The sequence below is a fragment of the Mandrillus leucophaeus genome, unplaced genomic scaffold (genome assembly GCF_000951045.1).
Source record: "Mandrillus leucophaeus isolate KB7577 unplaced genomic scaffold, Mleu.le_1.0 Scaffold38, whole genome shotgun sequence".
NCBI classification, from domain to species: Eukaryota; Metazoa; Chordata; class Mammalia; order Primates; family Cercopithecidae; genus Mandrillus; species Mandrillus leucophaeus.
The window spans coordinates 1,223,223-1,239,635 of NW_012104031.1; the positions used below are offsets into that span (position 1 = coordinate 1,223,223).

The window sequence follows — 16,413 nt, forward strand, 5'->3', positions numbered from 1 at the left end:
ACCATCCCAGACCCCACCTCCTAGCTGGGGGAGCCTGTGGGTTCGTCTGGAGACCACTGGGGAGGCGGGCCAGGAGGGGATGGGGAGCATGGGCGATGCGCAGTACCGGATTCGTGTATCTTAGTCCCGGAGGTGGTGGTGGGAGGACTCTCCGTGGTGGTGGTGGCAGCAGTGGCTGTAGTAGTTGTGGCGACGGTGGTGGTGGCGATGGTGGTAGGTGCGACAGTTGGGATGATGGGGACTGTTGTGGCTTCGGTGGTGGCAGCAATGGCAGTAGCATCGGTACTGCTCACAGCGCCCGTCGCACCCACGGTAGTCGGGGGCAATGTGGGAGGAGCTGAGAGGGAAATGTAAAACAGCCGAGTCTGGTTGGTTTGGCTGTGCCCAGCCTGGACACACGGCCCCCGCGTGCAAGGCAGGCAGCCCGGTGAGGAGATGGGGCTTAGTCATCAGGAGCCTCCCCAGGCATAACGGGCTGGGTCAGACAGGTCGCAGCAACAGAAGACACAACCATGGGAGAGGAAGAGAATGAAGCCCTGTGTGTGTTTCATTTTCTTCTCATGGTCTGCATGGCTTGAAGCACCCAGCATGCACCCAGCCAAGGATGCACGAGGATGAGACGGGAAAGGGGCACGCGCTGAATCGCTCAGACCCCAGGGATGGCATGGAGCCCTAGGCCAAACACTGGCCAGATGCCACCCAGACACAGGCCCAAGCAGCACCAGTTGGATCCAGCCCTGGAGCCCCAGCCTAGAGGTGGGCAGGCGGCGGGGCCCTGTCCAGCAGAGGCTTAGGGCGGCCTGCCATTCCCAACCATTCACTCCAAAATCACCCTTTGTCATGCCTGCGTGAGCCCAAACAGCCACCCGAACCTGATGACAGAGAGGGAACAGTCTCCGCTCTGCGCGGGCAAGCCTCGCACGGCGTTCTGCCTACCCTTGCCCTCCTCCAGTCTTGGCTCTCCTCAGTCATTCCTCTGCCTCTCCTCCCTCTCTTTCCCTTCTCTGCTCAATGATGGCCCTTCCTGCAACCACCCTAATCCAAAGTGACTTCTTATAACTGCCTTTCTCTCTAGGAAATTTGGGTGCAGGTACAAGTGCTTTCTGTTCACACGAGAACATGGGAAGAGGGAGCTAATGGAATGACAGTATGACCCACACTCAGCAGCACCACCTTCCCAGCCCACAGTAGACAGAGTCGTCCCAGGCACAGCGAGGCACATGCTGGACTTCTTTTCTGCATACATCTTCATGGGGCACAGAATCATTCAGATCTGGGCTAACCCTCTCATGACACCCATCTCCCACCCAAAGTGATCCTTGGATATTGGTCAGCTTGGGAGGTAAGCTTATGTATGTGACAACTTTTTCACAGGTCTTCTTTCCTGATACAGAAGGTCATGGAAAGGGCTGCCCTATCCTTCCCTGCAGATCTAATTTTTGCTAAAGCCGAGAGTATGAGAATAATGAGGCCAAGCAGAGAGAGACAGAGCCACCTCTCCTCCTTGCACTCGATCTCCTGTGATCTGACCGCAGTTCACTTTCTGGAGTTGATGCTAATGTGGCAGTAGGCAGGGACTTTAAAACAAAGGCAGCTAACTCTCACTCCCAAGGAATCCCACCCAGCCTCAGATCTCTCAGGAAAATCATATCCCCAAGAAAGGGGCTAGGGCAGGGAGGGATGCCAGAGAAAGAATTGCCAGAGAGCTTTTTAAAGGGAGAGTGAAGCGATCCTAAGCCTTCCCAGCCAGAGCCTGCCCAACAAAAGCCAGTTCATTCCCTTGGGTCTCCAATATTACAAGTCCTTCTTTGGAGAAGGAGGCAATACTCCTGCTTCCCTACTAATAAGATCAGAGGTACTACTGTGCCCCAAGGGTGCTGGCCACCCAAGTCACACTGGGCAGCTGACTATGCCCCATATGTTCCAGAGGTTCCTGGGCAAGTTCAAAGCTCACAATGCTATATTCCCCAAACCCTGGTCAACCCACAGACATCAGGGCGGTGTGGGGAGGGGTGAGCGGTGGGGCAACTCTCCCTCTCAGATTCTTTATTCAGGGCCATGCTCAGTCCAGGATGGCCTCAGGCCTGGAATACAAGCTTAGCACTATAAACACTCAACATGAGGCATTCACTTATCCCCACCCACCGACACGTGCGCGCGCGCGCACACACACACACACTGTGTACACATACATGGGAAAGCCTGAGAGACCCATGCGGCAAAGGTCAGTTCTCTCCCAGGCCTGTTCCCTGCAGCTCTCATGGCCATGGACACACATGGGCTCTTCCTGCTGCTCTGTGCTGCTGGGATGGACCTGGAGAAATTATTTGGTCTACTTGGGCAGGACTGCTCTGATTTTTTTTTTTTTTTTTAAATTGAGACAGGATCTTGCTCTGTTACCCAGGCTGGAGTGTAATGGTGTGATCATGGCTCATTGTAGCCTCGACCTCCCAGGCTCAAGCCATCCTCCCACCTCAGCCTCCCAAGCAGCTGGGACTATAGGTCCAGCTACAGGTCCACCATGCCTGGCTAATTTGTGTATTTTTTGTAGAGATGGGGTTTTGTCATGGAACCCAGGCTGGTCTTGAACTACCAGGCTCAAGCAATTCTCTGGCCTCAGCCTCCCAAAGTGCTGCACCTGCCAGAGTTCTTTATAAATAGTATGTTTTCTAATAATTTCTGACAAATCAAAGGCTCACAAGGTAGCCCTTCTCATGACTATCTAAAAGGCATCGTTGGAAAACACTCCCTTCAGGGGAGGTTGCAGTGAGCCAAGATCGCACCACCGCACTCTAGCCTGGGCAACAGAGCAAGACTCCGCCTCAAAAAAACAAAACAAAAAAGCAAACACTCCCTTTTAACCTGAATCATCACACTGCGTAGTGCAGGGGCCTGGGCTCCCTTCCTACAGGTGCAGTGGCTGCTACATTCCCCAGGCCCCAGAAACTAAGTCAATCTTCCCCAAAGCTTTACACTCTCTCATGTGGCCCCGTGGCCCTCAGACACACAGAGACACACACACACTCATACCCCAACACAGCCATAGCTGGGGGCACACGCTTCCCCCAGGATGTTTCAGTGAGTAGCTGGAGGACAGAGATGTCAGGAGAGCCCAGGTGACAGCATTTTCCTCACCAGCCCTGCTGGGCAGAGGCAAGGATGAGAGATGGCTCTGAAGATGTTTCTACACTGCATTGTCCCCTCGCCTGATGGCCACTTCGCCAAGTGTGGCAGAAAGGAAGCATTTTTCTCTGATGATGGCTACCTAGCTGCTTCCTCTCTGGCTCAGGCTTAGTAAGAGGGAGCAAGAGATGTCACAGAGAAAAGGGGTCACTTTCTGGCAGCCTCCCCAGGGCTCCCACCATCGAAGTTACCATAGAGGATACAACCTCAGCGGGCTGAGGTCACTGCTGGCACATCTCCGACCCACTCATTAGCTGTGTCTATTGTCCCAAGGCAGGACAGGGCCCCCAGGGAGCTAGGGAGGGTGGAGGAAAGAAGAAAAGCCTCTGAGGGAAGGTGCAGAAGAGCCAGGCAGTGAGCTGTCAGGAGGCTAGTACAGGTGGAACGAAGGGGCAAGTGTTCCATGGGGAAAAGCTTCTACGGCTCAGGTCCAAGGAGATTCAGATTATTTCATCCCCTGGGGCTGAGGTTGGGGAGAGAATAGAAAAGCGATGTTTTCAAAAGAAAACTAAGAAGTAGGGCTTACCAACAGAGTGGCACCAGGCTGGGAAGACATATGACTGGGCTAAGATGTCATTTCCTGCCACAATAGGAGCTACAGGTTTGGAAGCAATCCTGGCCAGTGCTCAGTGGAGACCATCAGCCTGGCGACCAAGGAGAAGGGGCAGCAGAGACCCTCTGTTAGCTAAGGGGGGATCCTGAGTGGGCTAGAGCTGGAAGCACAAGGCCCCTCCTAGACAGCAGCATCAACCTCACAGGTTTGTCACCTAATGCACACTGGAAGGCACCCTGGCCACAACCAAGGGTTTTCCAGGAGGGTTTCAGGGAGCACCATGCATGAGATGGAGAACACTGAGGAGAGATGACATGTGTCATTCATCTTTCTGTCCCAGAACCTGCCACGGAACAGGGCACCTATCAAGAGCCCACCAAACATCTGCAGACCTAAGCTGGGTCAAAGAAGAGGACAGCACTTCCTAGACATTCCAAGGTGAAAGGTTTAGTCCAAAAATGTCCACATGGCATGTTGACTACGCCGGCCAAATCACAGATTGTCAGACAGATGGGCAGCAATCCTAAGAGACTGCAGATACAGGTGGATGACAGGGATTATCTTCACTGGGTGAGAGATGAACAGAGCAGTTTGGGGAAACAGTGCCCAGGTTTGGAGAGGACGAGAGGGAAGACAGCAGTGGGCCGGACGCCAGGTCCACGTCAAAAACATGGAACCCGAGTTTTGTTGCTTGGCACCTGCTCATTGTGCAGAAGGTTCTTACGCATTTAAAGCTGAGAACAGCTGATGTTATCAGCACATCTCATTTCCCAAAAAGTGCAATCTGCCTCCACTGCCATGTCACGTGGAAGCCGGAGCCCAGGAAACATTTGATTGAGACCGTGAGCTCATGCTGCCTGAGTGTAGATCTTCTCTAAGTGGGAAGTAGGAAGCAGGGTGATTGCAAAGATACCTCTCACCCACTCAGTAGAGGGGCAGCACAGGCCAGCACAGATGCCCACTGAACAAGACAGACTGCCTGCCACCAGGCCCACCTGCCTTGGGTCCTAGGGTGCCAGAATGGGGGAGATGGACGGGGAGCTGCTTCTCCAATGAGCTTGCAGCTGATTCGCCTGATGCCCTCCCTGCGTTTCCTCTTCGTCATGGGAGAGACTTATGTAAACTTCAAGCAGGAAGTCAGGGAGGCCCCAGTGTGGCAAGGATGGCCCTCACCCTGGTCCCCAGGCTTAGGATCACCTCTCTGCCTCACATCTTCACAGGGGTGTTCAGACTTTGTGGGGAGGCACTGGGGTGGTGGTGATTGTGAGGACTGAGGGAGAGAGGGAAGGATGATGGCAGCTCACCATCCACAGATCTGACCACAAAACATACACAAACTGAAGGAAGCAGCTGTGCAACAGAAATAGAATCAACATAGGATGGGGGTGCGGATGAATAAGCAAAGGCGAGGAAGAAATCGAATTGGGCAAGGTGGCATCCCCTTCATAAGCCAACCCTCAGATTCCTGGCCCGGTCCTCAGTTCTCCCTCCACTGCCTGGCATGTAAGGAGGCTCTGGTGAGCGCTTGCTCGTAGCCTTTGCTCTGCCAGGGTGAATCCTGTTCTCATTTCCCATCTATGTAATTCAGGCTCAGAGGAGGGCCTGAAAAGGAACCCTGGGGTCCCCTGCCTCGTTTCTCCAGCCTGAGGACTGGCCTCCTGTGATGAAGAGCCCTTTGATGGCCCTCAAACCCATGACATGAGGACTAGAGAGGAGTAACTTGATTAGCAGGTCCTAAGCCCAGAGCTGCCCAGCACCTCAGTCCACTGTAGATCTACCTCCCACACCCCGAGAGTGGAGACTGTTCTTAATGCTAAAGACTTGGAAACGCTGGGTTTCTGAAGGGTGAGGAGATACTCAGCCCACAGTGCCTGCTGAGACTCCAGGAACTGGAGCACCTGGCCCTATCCATGGACGTGCTTGCTTGTTCTCACTGAGCAGAGCCCGTGGTGGCTGGCAGAGCCAGTGCCAGGCCCCCATGCAGCATGCAAAGCCGGCATGCACACCGCGCTCACCCTTTCAGGAGATGGCAGCCCCACCAGGAGCCAGCTGTCCCTGCTTCTGCTGCAGCACGCCTTCTAGAGCCACAGCTGGGGACACTGCTCTGAGCTGTCAAGTCCAGGCAAGGGCTCAGGTGGTTAACGGGAAGTAATCTACTCAGTGTCAGAATCAAACTGCAGCTCCAGAGAGCAGGTCAGGGCCGGTGTGTGTGGGACCCCTGCTGAGCCATTCTCTTTCTCAGCAGGGGGCAAATAGTTTGGGAAGGGGGGAAAGCGGGCTTGCTCTCCTCTGGTCCCATCCTCCACACACATCCCGCTTGACAATCTGGCTTCCCAGCCACTGAAAGGGTGAGTCTGGAGCATGCTTTCAGCCTCAGCCTCTCCCTCCTTGTCCACCCTGGCTGGGCTCCGCCTGCATTGCCCCATGCCATGCCCATTACCTCCGATGCTGGTACGGTACCTGCGGTTGGAGTAGCTTCAGAACACAGCGCCCAAGATGGCCAGACAGAGGGAGAAAGGATGGAAAAGGGAAGAGAAAACAGAGCACAAGTGAAACCACAGGACAAGCAAGCAGAGAAGGTTCCAGCCCAAACCTTATGCAGACGGCATGGCCAGGTGCTGGCTGCTGGCCTGAGGATGCCAACTGGTATTCAGGGTTCACGGTCAACTCCACCTGAGTCAGGCATGTTCCTACAGAAACCTTTCCACCTGGGCCTTGGAGACCTTTCTAACACGCTGTTTCTACCTCGACTCAAGGACTGGACATCTAAGAGGTGGCTGCAGAGACAGTCCACTCAGAGGATTATGTTCCCAGTTCTGTCCTCAATAGCATATCCTGCTCTGGCTAGGTTGGCATGACCTTTGAGCAGGCTGGGTGACCCTCCATGATGCCAGGGGTTGAGGGGATAAGGAGTAGGTGGTGTGGGAGGAAATCAACTCCAGTCAAAAGGATGGTTTCTGTCTTCAGGGGAAGATGCTGAATAGTGGGATGGATACGAGAGAGGGAGCGTGTTCAGCTGCACCCACTCCACACCATCGCAACCTTGGAAGGCAGGAACTTTGAAGGACGGAGCCTGGAGCCCCTCTCCTGGTATTCCGTCCCTCCAATTCTTCCCTTCCAGTTGGACTTTATGAAGTTAGAAACCCAAGTTTGGACTGAGAGCCCTAAGTGAAATTCTTGAATTTTCTGCAAAGCCCTAAGTTAAGAACAAAGTCTCTCTTTGTCCTCTTGTCCGCTGGGGCTGCAGAACATTCTCTGTGGTGGTTACTGGGGCTGGACAATGGGGCTTTGTTTATCTGATGTTCTGTATTGGGGTGCACATAGGGAGGGAAGAAGGGGCTCTCTTTATCTATCTACTTGCAGAATTGAGTAATCAAGAAAGTGCATCACAGCCTGGCCTGGCCTTTGGTAACAGACACACATCAGTCACTAACCTAAGTCCCCTTGCCCTAATAAATTTCCCGAGTGCCCAGGGGCTTGGGAGAGTGCAGAAGAGCACAGTGGCAGGGAGAGCTGGTTGTGTGACTCACTCCTGGTTTCTGAGCCCGGAGAGGGATGCAGAGAGGGCTGTCAGCCTTTCTCTGCTTCTGCCTGGCCCCTCTTCTCCCGCCTCAGCGCTGGTGTGCTGGCTAGAGTGGTGGGGCTGGGGAAGGATGTGGGCAACTTGTGAAGCTGCCTGGGAGCCCGGGGTGACGCAGCAGGCCTGGTAGCCCCAGAGAAGGCAGCACTGATGCTCTCCTGGAATGCAGGTGGGGGTGGCACTCAGGAGACCCCTGTCTGGGCCTGGGCCAGGCGGCGGGACCTGACCCTTCTGTGGAAAGCACTAGACACAATGACTTCTCAGATTCCAGGGTGCCCACTCACATCACCTCTTCTCTGGAGTTTTCCCATGAAGACTGAATCCCCCACTCTGCCCAGCCACTGCGCCCCCTCATTTAGACATGCAATTAGATATTCTTATAGATGGCTCCCCCTCTAGATGGTGTGAGCTTCTTATTACCTTTGTATATCCCTTGTGTGTGGCAGTGTCTGGCACCTCACATTGTGGGCGCTCAAGAAATGGCTGTTGAATTGACCGTTGTATCTCTGGAGACACACAGGGGTCCCCAGCCTTTCCTAGGTGGTGAGCCAGTATTGAGGTTTTTGCAGCCTTGCCTCCTCCGGAGGTCCCAGGTTGCACATTCCGCCTGACGCCAGCGTGTGTGCGGGTGAGCCTGGAGCCCCCTCTAGTGGAGTCCTCAGGCAGGTGCAGCTCCGGTGGCGGATGAAATGCTGCCAGATGACGCCTGGACCCAGGAGATGAAGAACTCATTTGCTCTTTGTGAAGCTGGCTTGGCAAACGGCTGTTTCCTAACTCCTCCTCCTCTCTGCAGCCTGACAACGCATCTGATTCAGGCTGCAAGGAGGGACCATATTCTCTGCTCTACTCACGATGCCAGTAAGCAGCGTCATCATGATGGTTTCCCTTACCTCCTTGAACCCATGTGCCTTCCAAGAAAGAAGGTTGTCCCCAGAGCCCTCATGGGGCACTCACAATCATATTCCTGCCTCCCTCAAGAGGTGAACACTCACTGTTCTTTGGAGTTCATTATGCTTTCTCTCATTTCTCAACTCATGCTCTCTTCCTTATTCCTCTACAAGAAGGAAAGATGATAGATGTCAAGTGACTCAGCAAGTCAGGGCAAGTGGGGACCCAGGTGTGATCACAGAGGTCCAAGGACAGCTGGCCTCCAGATCCAACACCAGCACCTACCTCTCACACATTAAGATGGGTTCTCACCTACCAAGGGCTTGAGGACTTGCAAGCCCCATTTCCTCTCCATCCCAGGCAGCCAGCTACTGACCTCAGTGTGTTTCTCTAGGCCTCTGAACTAGCCAGGACCTTTTACCCCAGGGGCTGCCGCCATGCACCTACCTTCATTCGGGGGTGCTGGTGACTCCTCCGTGACGGCTTCCCCAGAGCCCACCTGCGTCCTGGCGCTGAGGGTAAAGCGGTAGCGTGACACGGGGTCCGTTCTTTGCACCGTGAACTTGGTCTGATTGGGAGAGAAGTTTTCCACTATCTGCTTTCCTACTTTGGTCCCGTTAACTGGGGAGACAGAGGTAAGTGGAATTAAACTTTAGCAACGTTTATTGATGGGTTATATAATCTGCAAGCTGGAGGGAGAACACCTTCCTGACTTTGCTGGAAAGGGAAATGATAGCACCTGCCTGGTGATCTTAAAGGCTTGGTTCAAAGGCAGAGCGCTGGGCGAGAACTCCCTCTGGGCCCTTTGATTACACCCAGGGTTAATCCTTCTTCACTGATCCTGTTGTCTCTAGCTCACTGAAGAGTTATGTGGCTGATTCAGAAAGATTCCGTTTATATTCTTAAGCCCTTTCAACAAGGACAAAACTCTTCACTTTCTTTCTTCCTTTCAAACAGAACTAGGGCAACACCACTAGGCCTTTTGATTTTTAATGCCTCCTTTGTAAAATGCCTATTCAATGGACCTCAAAGGGTGAAAGGGTCTGGTCCAGAGATCAATGCCGAACAGCATACAAGCACACAGTTGGCTATTAAAATTGCTAACAACACATCATTTGGCTCTTTGAGTTTCCCAACGAGGTATGTTACCTACTTTTGAAGGCCTAACGTGTTTCAAATGTAATGGTACTCCTGTCCCTGCACGGTGATGCTGAGCTCTTGAGGTGGGGTCTTTCCAACCCAGGCTCCCAATTCGGGTCACCCTACAGTCACCAGGCAGCTTTACATGCAACTCCCTTATCATAAATGACACCTTGTCAAGGGGTGTCCTGACTGTCTGTGGACTCCTGTGAGTATACTGTCTATGCCATCAGGTGGAAGCTCCAGAGGCTGAGGAACTCTCTCTCCTAGACTCTGTACGTGTTGGAGACTACGAAAGATCCCTAAAGGCCATGGCTGTCTCCCTCATTAGACTGGAGTTCCCTTTGTCTCATCAGTGAGACTAGAAGCTCCCTGCAGGCAGAACTATGCAAGGAGAGCAGGGATTGAGTCCCACCTGCCTCCCCTAATCCTACTGGGAACTGTTTCATTGGTCCCTCCATCCCTCCACAATGCCATCTGCACCCACAGGCTTTCTACCTTGAGTACTTAGGAAAAGTGGTGAGAATGGGGTTTCTGGTTCCCAGATTATCTAAGAGAAAGGGAAGGGCAGAACGTACAGGCCACGTATTTGAGAGTGTATCCAGTCATGATCCCATTTGGATGCTCTGGATGATCCCATTCCAGGTTGATTGTCTCCAGGTTGGGCTGCCGGACTCGGAAACGCCTGGGGGCACTGGGTACTTGGGGAAGGAGGAGAGAGCAGGGGAGATGAGGGGGAGGGGGCAGGAAGGATGAGGAAAACACAAAAAAAACAAAGCACAAGTATGAAGGCATTGACCTCTGGACAACCCCCATGCTGGACACTGCTAAACTGAAGCCAGGGAGAACCATGAGACGACCGGAGCCCATTGCCCCATCCAGGATGCCATTTCCTCCAGGTCTGAAGACAAACATAGCTCAGACTCTGCTTTTTAAGAGAGGAAGAAGTAAATCAGGTTTTCTTCTAGCAACTACCGTGGATTAAGCACACATTAGGCTCTGATTCTGCAAAGACACCTCTAAATTGGGCAGAACCATTCCTTGGTAGAGAACCACTTACAGCTGTTTTGTACAGAGGCTGCAGTTCCCTATCATCAGACAAGGATTCTCATCACTGGGTCCAGGCAGCAGGCCCAGGCTTCTGAGCTGAGAATGTTGGGTTCAGGGTTAAGGAGACAGAAACCCAGGGTGGAACATTCAGAAGAGGTGGGAGGGCGGGAGTGTTAGGGAGAGGCCAATGATGAAAACCAAACCAAGGCAAGGGAAAGACAAGGATAAAGAGAACAAGAGGGAAGAACAGAGGACAGGAGGAAGAGAAGAGGAAAAATGGGGAAAATAAAAATTAAAGGAGGAGGGAGGAGAAATGGAGGAGGACGAAACAGATGCAAAGCAGATAAAAGAAGACTGGCAAGAACAGGGAAATGAACCAGGAACTTTGCAGTCATCTCTTAATTCATGAACTTGAATTTATGTGAAACAAAAAACAGGGGTTTTGACCCCAGGGCCTTGTGAAACCATGGGCCTGCAGAAGGCGGGGCTACACTTGGGTATCCCTCTGCAGAGCCACCGCACACACACACTGACTATCTCAGTGACAGCTTCTTGAGAACATGTGGGGAGAACCGTGAAGGCCTTGGGTGCTGGCAAACAAATCAGATGGCTCCTGGCAGTCAGGATGGACAGCTGCCTTCTGCCTCGGAAGGTGGTGGGGCAGCCCAGGCGCCCGCCGTGCCCTTGGGGATCAGTCTGCATAGTCCGTCTGGAATTATGTCAGCAGACCTCACAGGTCTTCTCTTGAGATACAACCTCCTGGCAGGGCAGGTCACCTTGGTGATGGTGCTCTGGGAATGGCTGTAGAGGCTCAGCTTGCAGGTCATCTGCCCCTGGAGGCCTCGAAGAAGTCGCCTTGTGCCATCCATGCCGAGCCACGCTGGAGTTTCTCCAGGCCCGAGGTGTGTGCCACCCTTCTCCTGCCCCACCCTGAAGAGCTGCAGGCCAGACCTACCTCCTTCCGGGGTGGTGAACTCCTTGGTCTCACTGCGAGGCCCATCACCTCTCCCATTGACCACAACCATCTCCAGCTTGTAGTTACTGTAGGGGAAGAGGCGGGACACCACGCCACGGAGGCGGTCACCAGGGAAGCTGGCTTGCTGTCTCTTCTGAGACACCCACAGGTTCTTCAGCAAGCTGCTCTCCCTCCAGTAGTAGGCCTTCGGGACAGAGGCAGGCTGGTGAGGGGTCAGGCAGGCAGGGCCGGGTTAGTTGTTAGTGGTGGTGGTAGTGACCGGTCTTTCCTTTGCTTGCTACAGCCTCCAAGTCCCAAATGACCTCATCAGTCCTATCCAGGCTGAGGAAGCAGCCTTTTAATCCCCACTCATCAGCCACTCATGAACATGAATTTATATTAAACAAGAAATAAGGGTTTTGGTTCCAATTATTTTCTGATCCATGCCACGTCTTTGGGGAAAGAGCAAGTTGGCCAAACTTACATCTGAGCTGCTCCATCATGAGACTGATTTCCAAGGTGGGTACCAGGTTGCTCAGGGAGTCCGTGCCAGAACCAAAAATAGTGAGCCAAGGGTCCAGGCATGGAAAGCTCCACTCTGTGCTCAAAGACCACATCACCTTGAATTGGATTAGTATAGTTTAGATTGACGGCAGGCAGCAGTTGAAAGGTAACAAGTTACCCCCGGAAGTCTGAACATGAGAAAGGTTGATTTAATCCTTTGAAGTAAAATGATTTCTTTTCATATTGTTGAAAGACCTTTAGGGATGAGACAGTCACATGTCCAAGTCAGTGGGATGCCAGGCTGCATGGTAGCAGAGCTTGGATGGGAAGGGACAGCTATGGAAGATGGTAGTGTTGGAGGGGACAGTGGAATGAGTTTGGGCAACATGAGGTCTTTAATTAGCAGTGGGTAAGAAGCCATAGGTCAGGTGGCCACGCCAGTGTCTCCCAGGCTGCCCGTGGCAAGGTAGGAAGGAGTCCAGACTTAGAGGGGGACCCATGGGGAGCTTTAGCCAGAAAAATCTCTAAGCAAGTAGGTTAAGGGTACAAGTCAACTGTGGGGAAGAGCTCATTCAAGTGTACACATCACATTGCCTTCTTTCCCCTACTGGCCAAATTCATTTCCCAGGAAGAGACTAGCCTCTCTTGCTCTGCCTCCAACTGTCCATCAGCCAACTCTTGATGGCCTCTGAGGCCACAGAACCTGCATTAATCACAGTTACTGCCTCCCTCCCTCACTTTCCAGCCAACTTTTAATTAGTGCTACTCAGAAGGGAGCGCCGTGTATACCCTGGGTGCTCTCTCTCTTCTTCCCATCTGAGCTCACCCTTTTGAAGAGGATGGACGATTGAGCAGAAACTGCTCTCAGGCAGGGAGAAGCCAAGGGCCTTGAAATTCCATATACTGGGTTATCTGGAGTTGGCTGCGACAACAGGGAGGGCATTTGCACGCTTTCAGTGGCTTTGCCTGTTAGTTGTGGCTTAGGAGATAAGGAGCCCAGTAGGGACCATTGGGATAGGGGAGGGGTGTAGCTCAGCGGTGCCTCAACACTGCTCTGAAGATACATTTTTGCCCACTCATGCATGTATTCCAAACGCAATGTGCTACGCAACACCAACCCAAACCCACCGCCTTTCACGTGATTTTCTGCTGAGCAGAATCTCTCAGCATATCTGCTGGACACATCTGTGTGTGTGTGTGTATATATATATTATACATATATAATATATATAATATACAACTTTTAAAATTTAAATTTAGTGGGTTTTAATTTTAAATCCAGATGTGTGTGTATATAAAATATATCATGTATATAATTTTTTTTTCTAGGTATATTTTTGAACATCTAACTCTAGACATTATCTTTTTAAGTCAACCTTGGATTCAATAAATATCCCTAAGATTTCTTTCAAATACCTTATGCCCCGCATTTGCTACCCCTGGCCCTGGTTAGTGAGCTGGGTGGTTAGGTGAGTCCAGAGCTGGCTTCCTCACTCGGTACTCTCTGAGCTGGCCCTGGACCGTGTCGGGGTAGACGCGGTTCCACTGAAGGCTGATGGCTGTGCTGTTCATGACTCGGACTTTAACTTCAGTGGGCGCAGCCCTGGGATCTGCAATGTGTCGGGATAGAGAGTTGGTTATACAGGCAGGACTCTAGGGTTGCTTCTGACTTTTTCTCTGCTGGCCTGGACCTGCACTCCACTCAACACTGAGCATTCCATGAGGGCAGGGGCCACGTCTCCTCCATCAGACAGTACTTGAAAAGGTGGTGGGGAAGGCTCAGGACAAAAGGGTGGCAGTCCAGGTGGAAGCGACTCTGCCTACATGTTTAGAGGGCAGTCATTTGCCCCCTCCTGTGCTGGGTAGTTTCCATCTGCCCCTTCATTTCATCCTCCACCCTTCTTCACCCTGCTCCGTGTCCTGGGAGGTTGCCCTCGCTGGACCTTATCAGTGGGGCTCCCATGTTCTCAGGCTGCCAGATGGGTTTAACCAATAGCAGGTGCCAACAGGAGGCCCCAGGGCAGGAGGAGAGGAAGGGTGGGTACCAATTCCCCTGGGTTCCTCTTTCCTGGGCTACAGGTTGACAGCCTTGTACTCTTCTACCTAAGGCCATGGCTCCTGAGGGTGGTCCTTGCAGGCTGTGGACTCATCTATCCCCGTCCATGGAGGCTCAGAGTGGTATAATGGCTTCCTACTGCTGCCAGCCTTTAAGGTGGATCACATATCTTGCCATTTTCCCTCTAACTCTGTCCACACGTGATAAATAGTACCTGCTGAGAGTGCATCTGTTTCCTGGCAGGAAACATTACCCACAGGTTGAAGATGCCCTAATCTAGTTCAGGAAGTGATTCTGACCCTGCGACTACCTGGAAAGGGAAGCCCTCTCCCTCCCCTATAACTGATTCTTGTCCCTGTTTTCTCCACTCTGCCGCAAAAGCAGCTCTGCCTCGTCCCCTCTAATCCATCAGAGCATGGGCTGCAGGGTAGGAGCATGCAATGGAAACTGTGGGCTGGTCCATGGAATCCATGACCAGATGCCACCCTTTCTGCACTTACCATCCAGTAGTACCACTGGGCTCCTGTCTGAAGTGCCCGCCACCATGGAGGTGAGGAGTGGGATGGACAGAGGACCTGCTGACCCTCTTTGCTGATCTCCCTTGTGAGTCCAATCCATAATCACCTCTGGGAAAGTGGGGCCCAGGGCCCACCCCTGCCTTCTTCCATCTCACTGTTAGGAACGCCACGGACCCTACTCTTGACGGCTCCTTCTAAATTCCCCCCACCCAAGACTGTCCCTCCCCACTTCCTTCTGCCCACTCCATCCACCTACATGATCTCTTCTTCCATCAGACCCAGACCCAACAGGGCGCAAAGGCCCTCAGCCAGGAGGGGACTCCCTGACATCCCTGCTTTGTTTAGCAGCCTACGGGACTGATGTGCTGGGGACAGCGAGGCCACCATCGTCTGGGAAGCCAGGCATATTATATCCCTGTATATGACCAGAATCTTGTTGTTTTACCAGGGGCCAGCCCCCAAAGACCTTCTCTTTCTGTGCTCAGTTCCCAGGGCTGGGAGCCGCAGCGGGAGCACCAGCAGGGGCTGGTTGGGGCGCTCCTGTCTGGTGCTGAGGAGGCCTCCCAATCCCTCAAGGCTTCCCTGGGGGAACCTCTGGCCTGCTGCCCTGCTTCCTGTGGAGTTGTCTAATCATACCTCTTTAGGATGGGTAGTCTTGACGTTTTTCTTGGTACTAGCATGGCTCAGCAGTAAGGCACACTGCTCGGAAGACCTGAGCTCTGTTCTCAAGACAGACGTTGACGACTATGGAACACTGCTGAGGGTTTTCCCTTTTCTGGGCCTCAGTTTTCACATCTGTGAAATGACAGCTCTGGACTGGGTGATGACATTCAATAATTCCAACTATGTTCGGATGATGATATTTCCACGCCTGACATGACTGGGTGCCTGTCTGCTCTAGGTCACTACAGGACATTTCTCCTTCCTGAGAACTGGCTATCTTCCCATACCCACCCCAGGTTTCTTGGCCTGTCAGCATGGCCTCGTGCGACCTAGCCACAAGGGTCCTGGCAGGGGGATGGGGAGGAGACTACTCACAATCTTCTCCGGAGTAACCGATGACAGATTCTGGCTCCGGACCCTTCCCGAAGTCATTTTCAGCCTGGACTCGGATCTCATAAGGTACGTAGACCGGGGTCTGCCCCACCACGTAGCGAGAACCCCACACTGTGACGTTGTTCCAGGCCTCTCGAGTCTCTCTCCGCCTCCACTTGACAATGTAGCGTAGGTTGGGGCCAAAGGCTGAGGTGGCATTCATGGGCTGGGCAGAGGGACAGACAGGCTGGGGAGGCTGCCGGAGAGGGGCCCAGATCCACCCACAGCTTGCCCTCTCTTGCTGTGCCAGGCATCCCTTCCAGATATGCCCAACACTGGCCCGCCCCCTTGCAGGGTAGGGGAGACCACATCCCCCATCCCAGTGAGTCCCCCAAAAGGTGAAGGTCCTGTGAACCCAGCAGCATGCAGATTTTCTGTGACAAAGGCTTCACCTGAGACCCAGTTACTCTGACTCTGAGAGCCACCCACATTTGCAGGTGCAAAGGTTTTATTTTCAACAAAACTCCTTCCTGTGACAGGAGCAACAATAAATCAAAATATAGACAATAAGGTAAACTTCTCCAAAGTCAGAAGAAATGAGTTGTGATTAACCACAGCATGGCTCCTGCTAATGAACTCAAAATTCCAGAATGAACTTTAGTTCTACCAAATTTCTGTGCGTCTGTCCTGTCCTTCCCAAGAGGTCAGAGTTCTTTAAGCATGAGTGTGATTCTGCTCTTTATTTTCTAAGGGCCTGTCCCAGGAGTCAGTCCCCTGGGAGCCTGCTATACAGAGCCATAGACCAGGGTCCTGCATCTGGGCTCAGTCCAGCTGCTGTTGCCCTGTTTGGCCAAGGCTGCCGTGGAAGCAGCCTTCAGAAAGACAGGGAAGGTCATGATCCCAAACACTGCATCTCCCTGTTTCCATTACTTGTGGCAGAAGTTCAGAAAT

At 52.8% G+C, this 16,413-nt stretch overlaps 1 protein-coding gene across 1 annotated transcript in view; it reads right to left on the reverse strand.

Moving 5' to 3' along the window:
- The window catches only part of NFASC (neurofascin), a 164,440-nt gene that overhangs the window by 21,146 nt on the left and 126,881 nt on the right, over nt 1-16,413 (reverse strand). The window contains exons 22-26 of the mRNA XM_011990602.1: nt 15,466-15,688; nt 9,923-10,045; nt 8,652-8,825; nt 6,197-6,211; nt 107-337 (exon numbers count right to left, since the gene is read on the reverse strand). Of these exons, the coding sequence (XP_011845992.1) occupies nt 107-337; nt 6,197-6,211; nt 8,652-8,825; nt 9,923-10,045; nt 15,466-15,688 (766 nt within the window). The remainder of the gene's footprint in view (nt 1-106; nt 338-6,196; nt 6,212-8,651; nt 8,826-9,922; nt 10,046-15,465; nt 15,689-16,413) is intronic.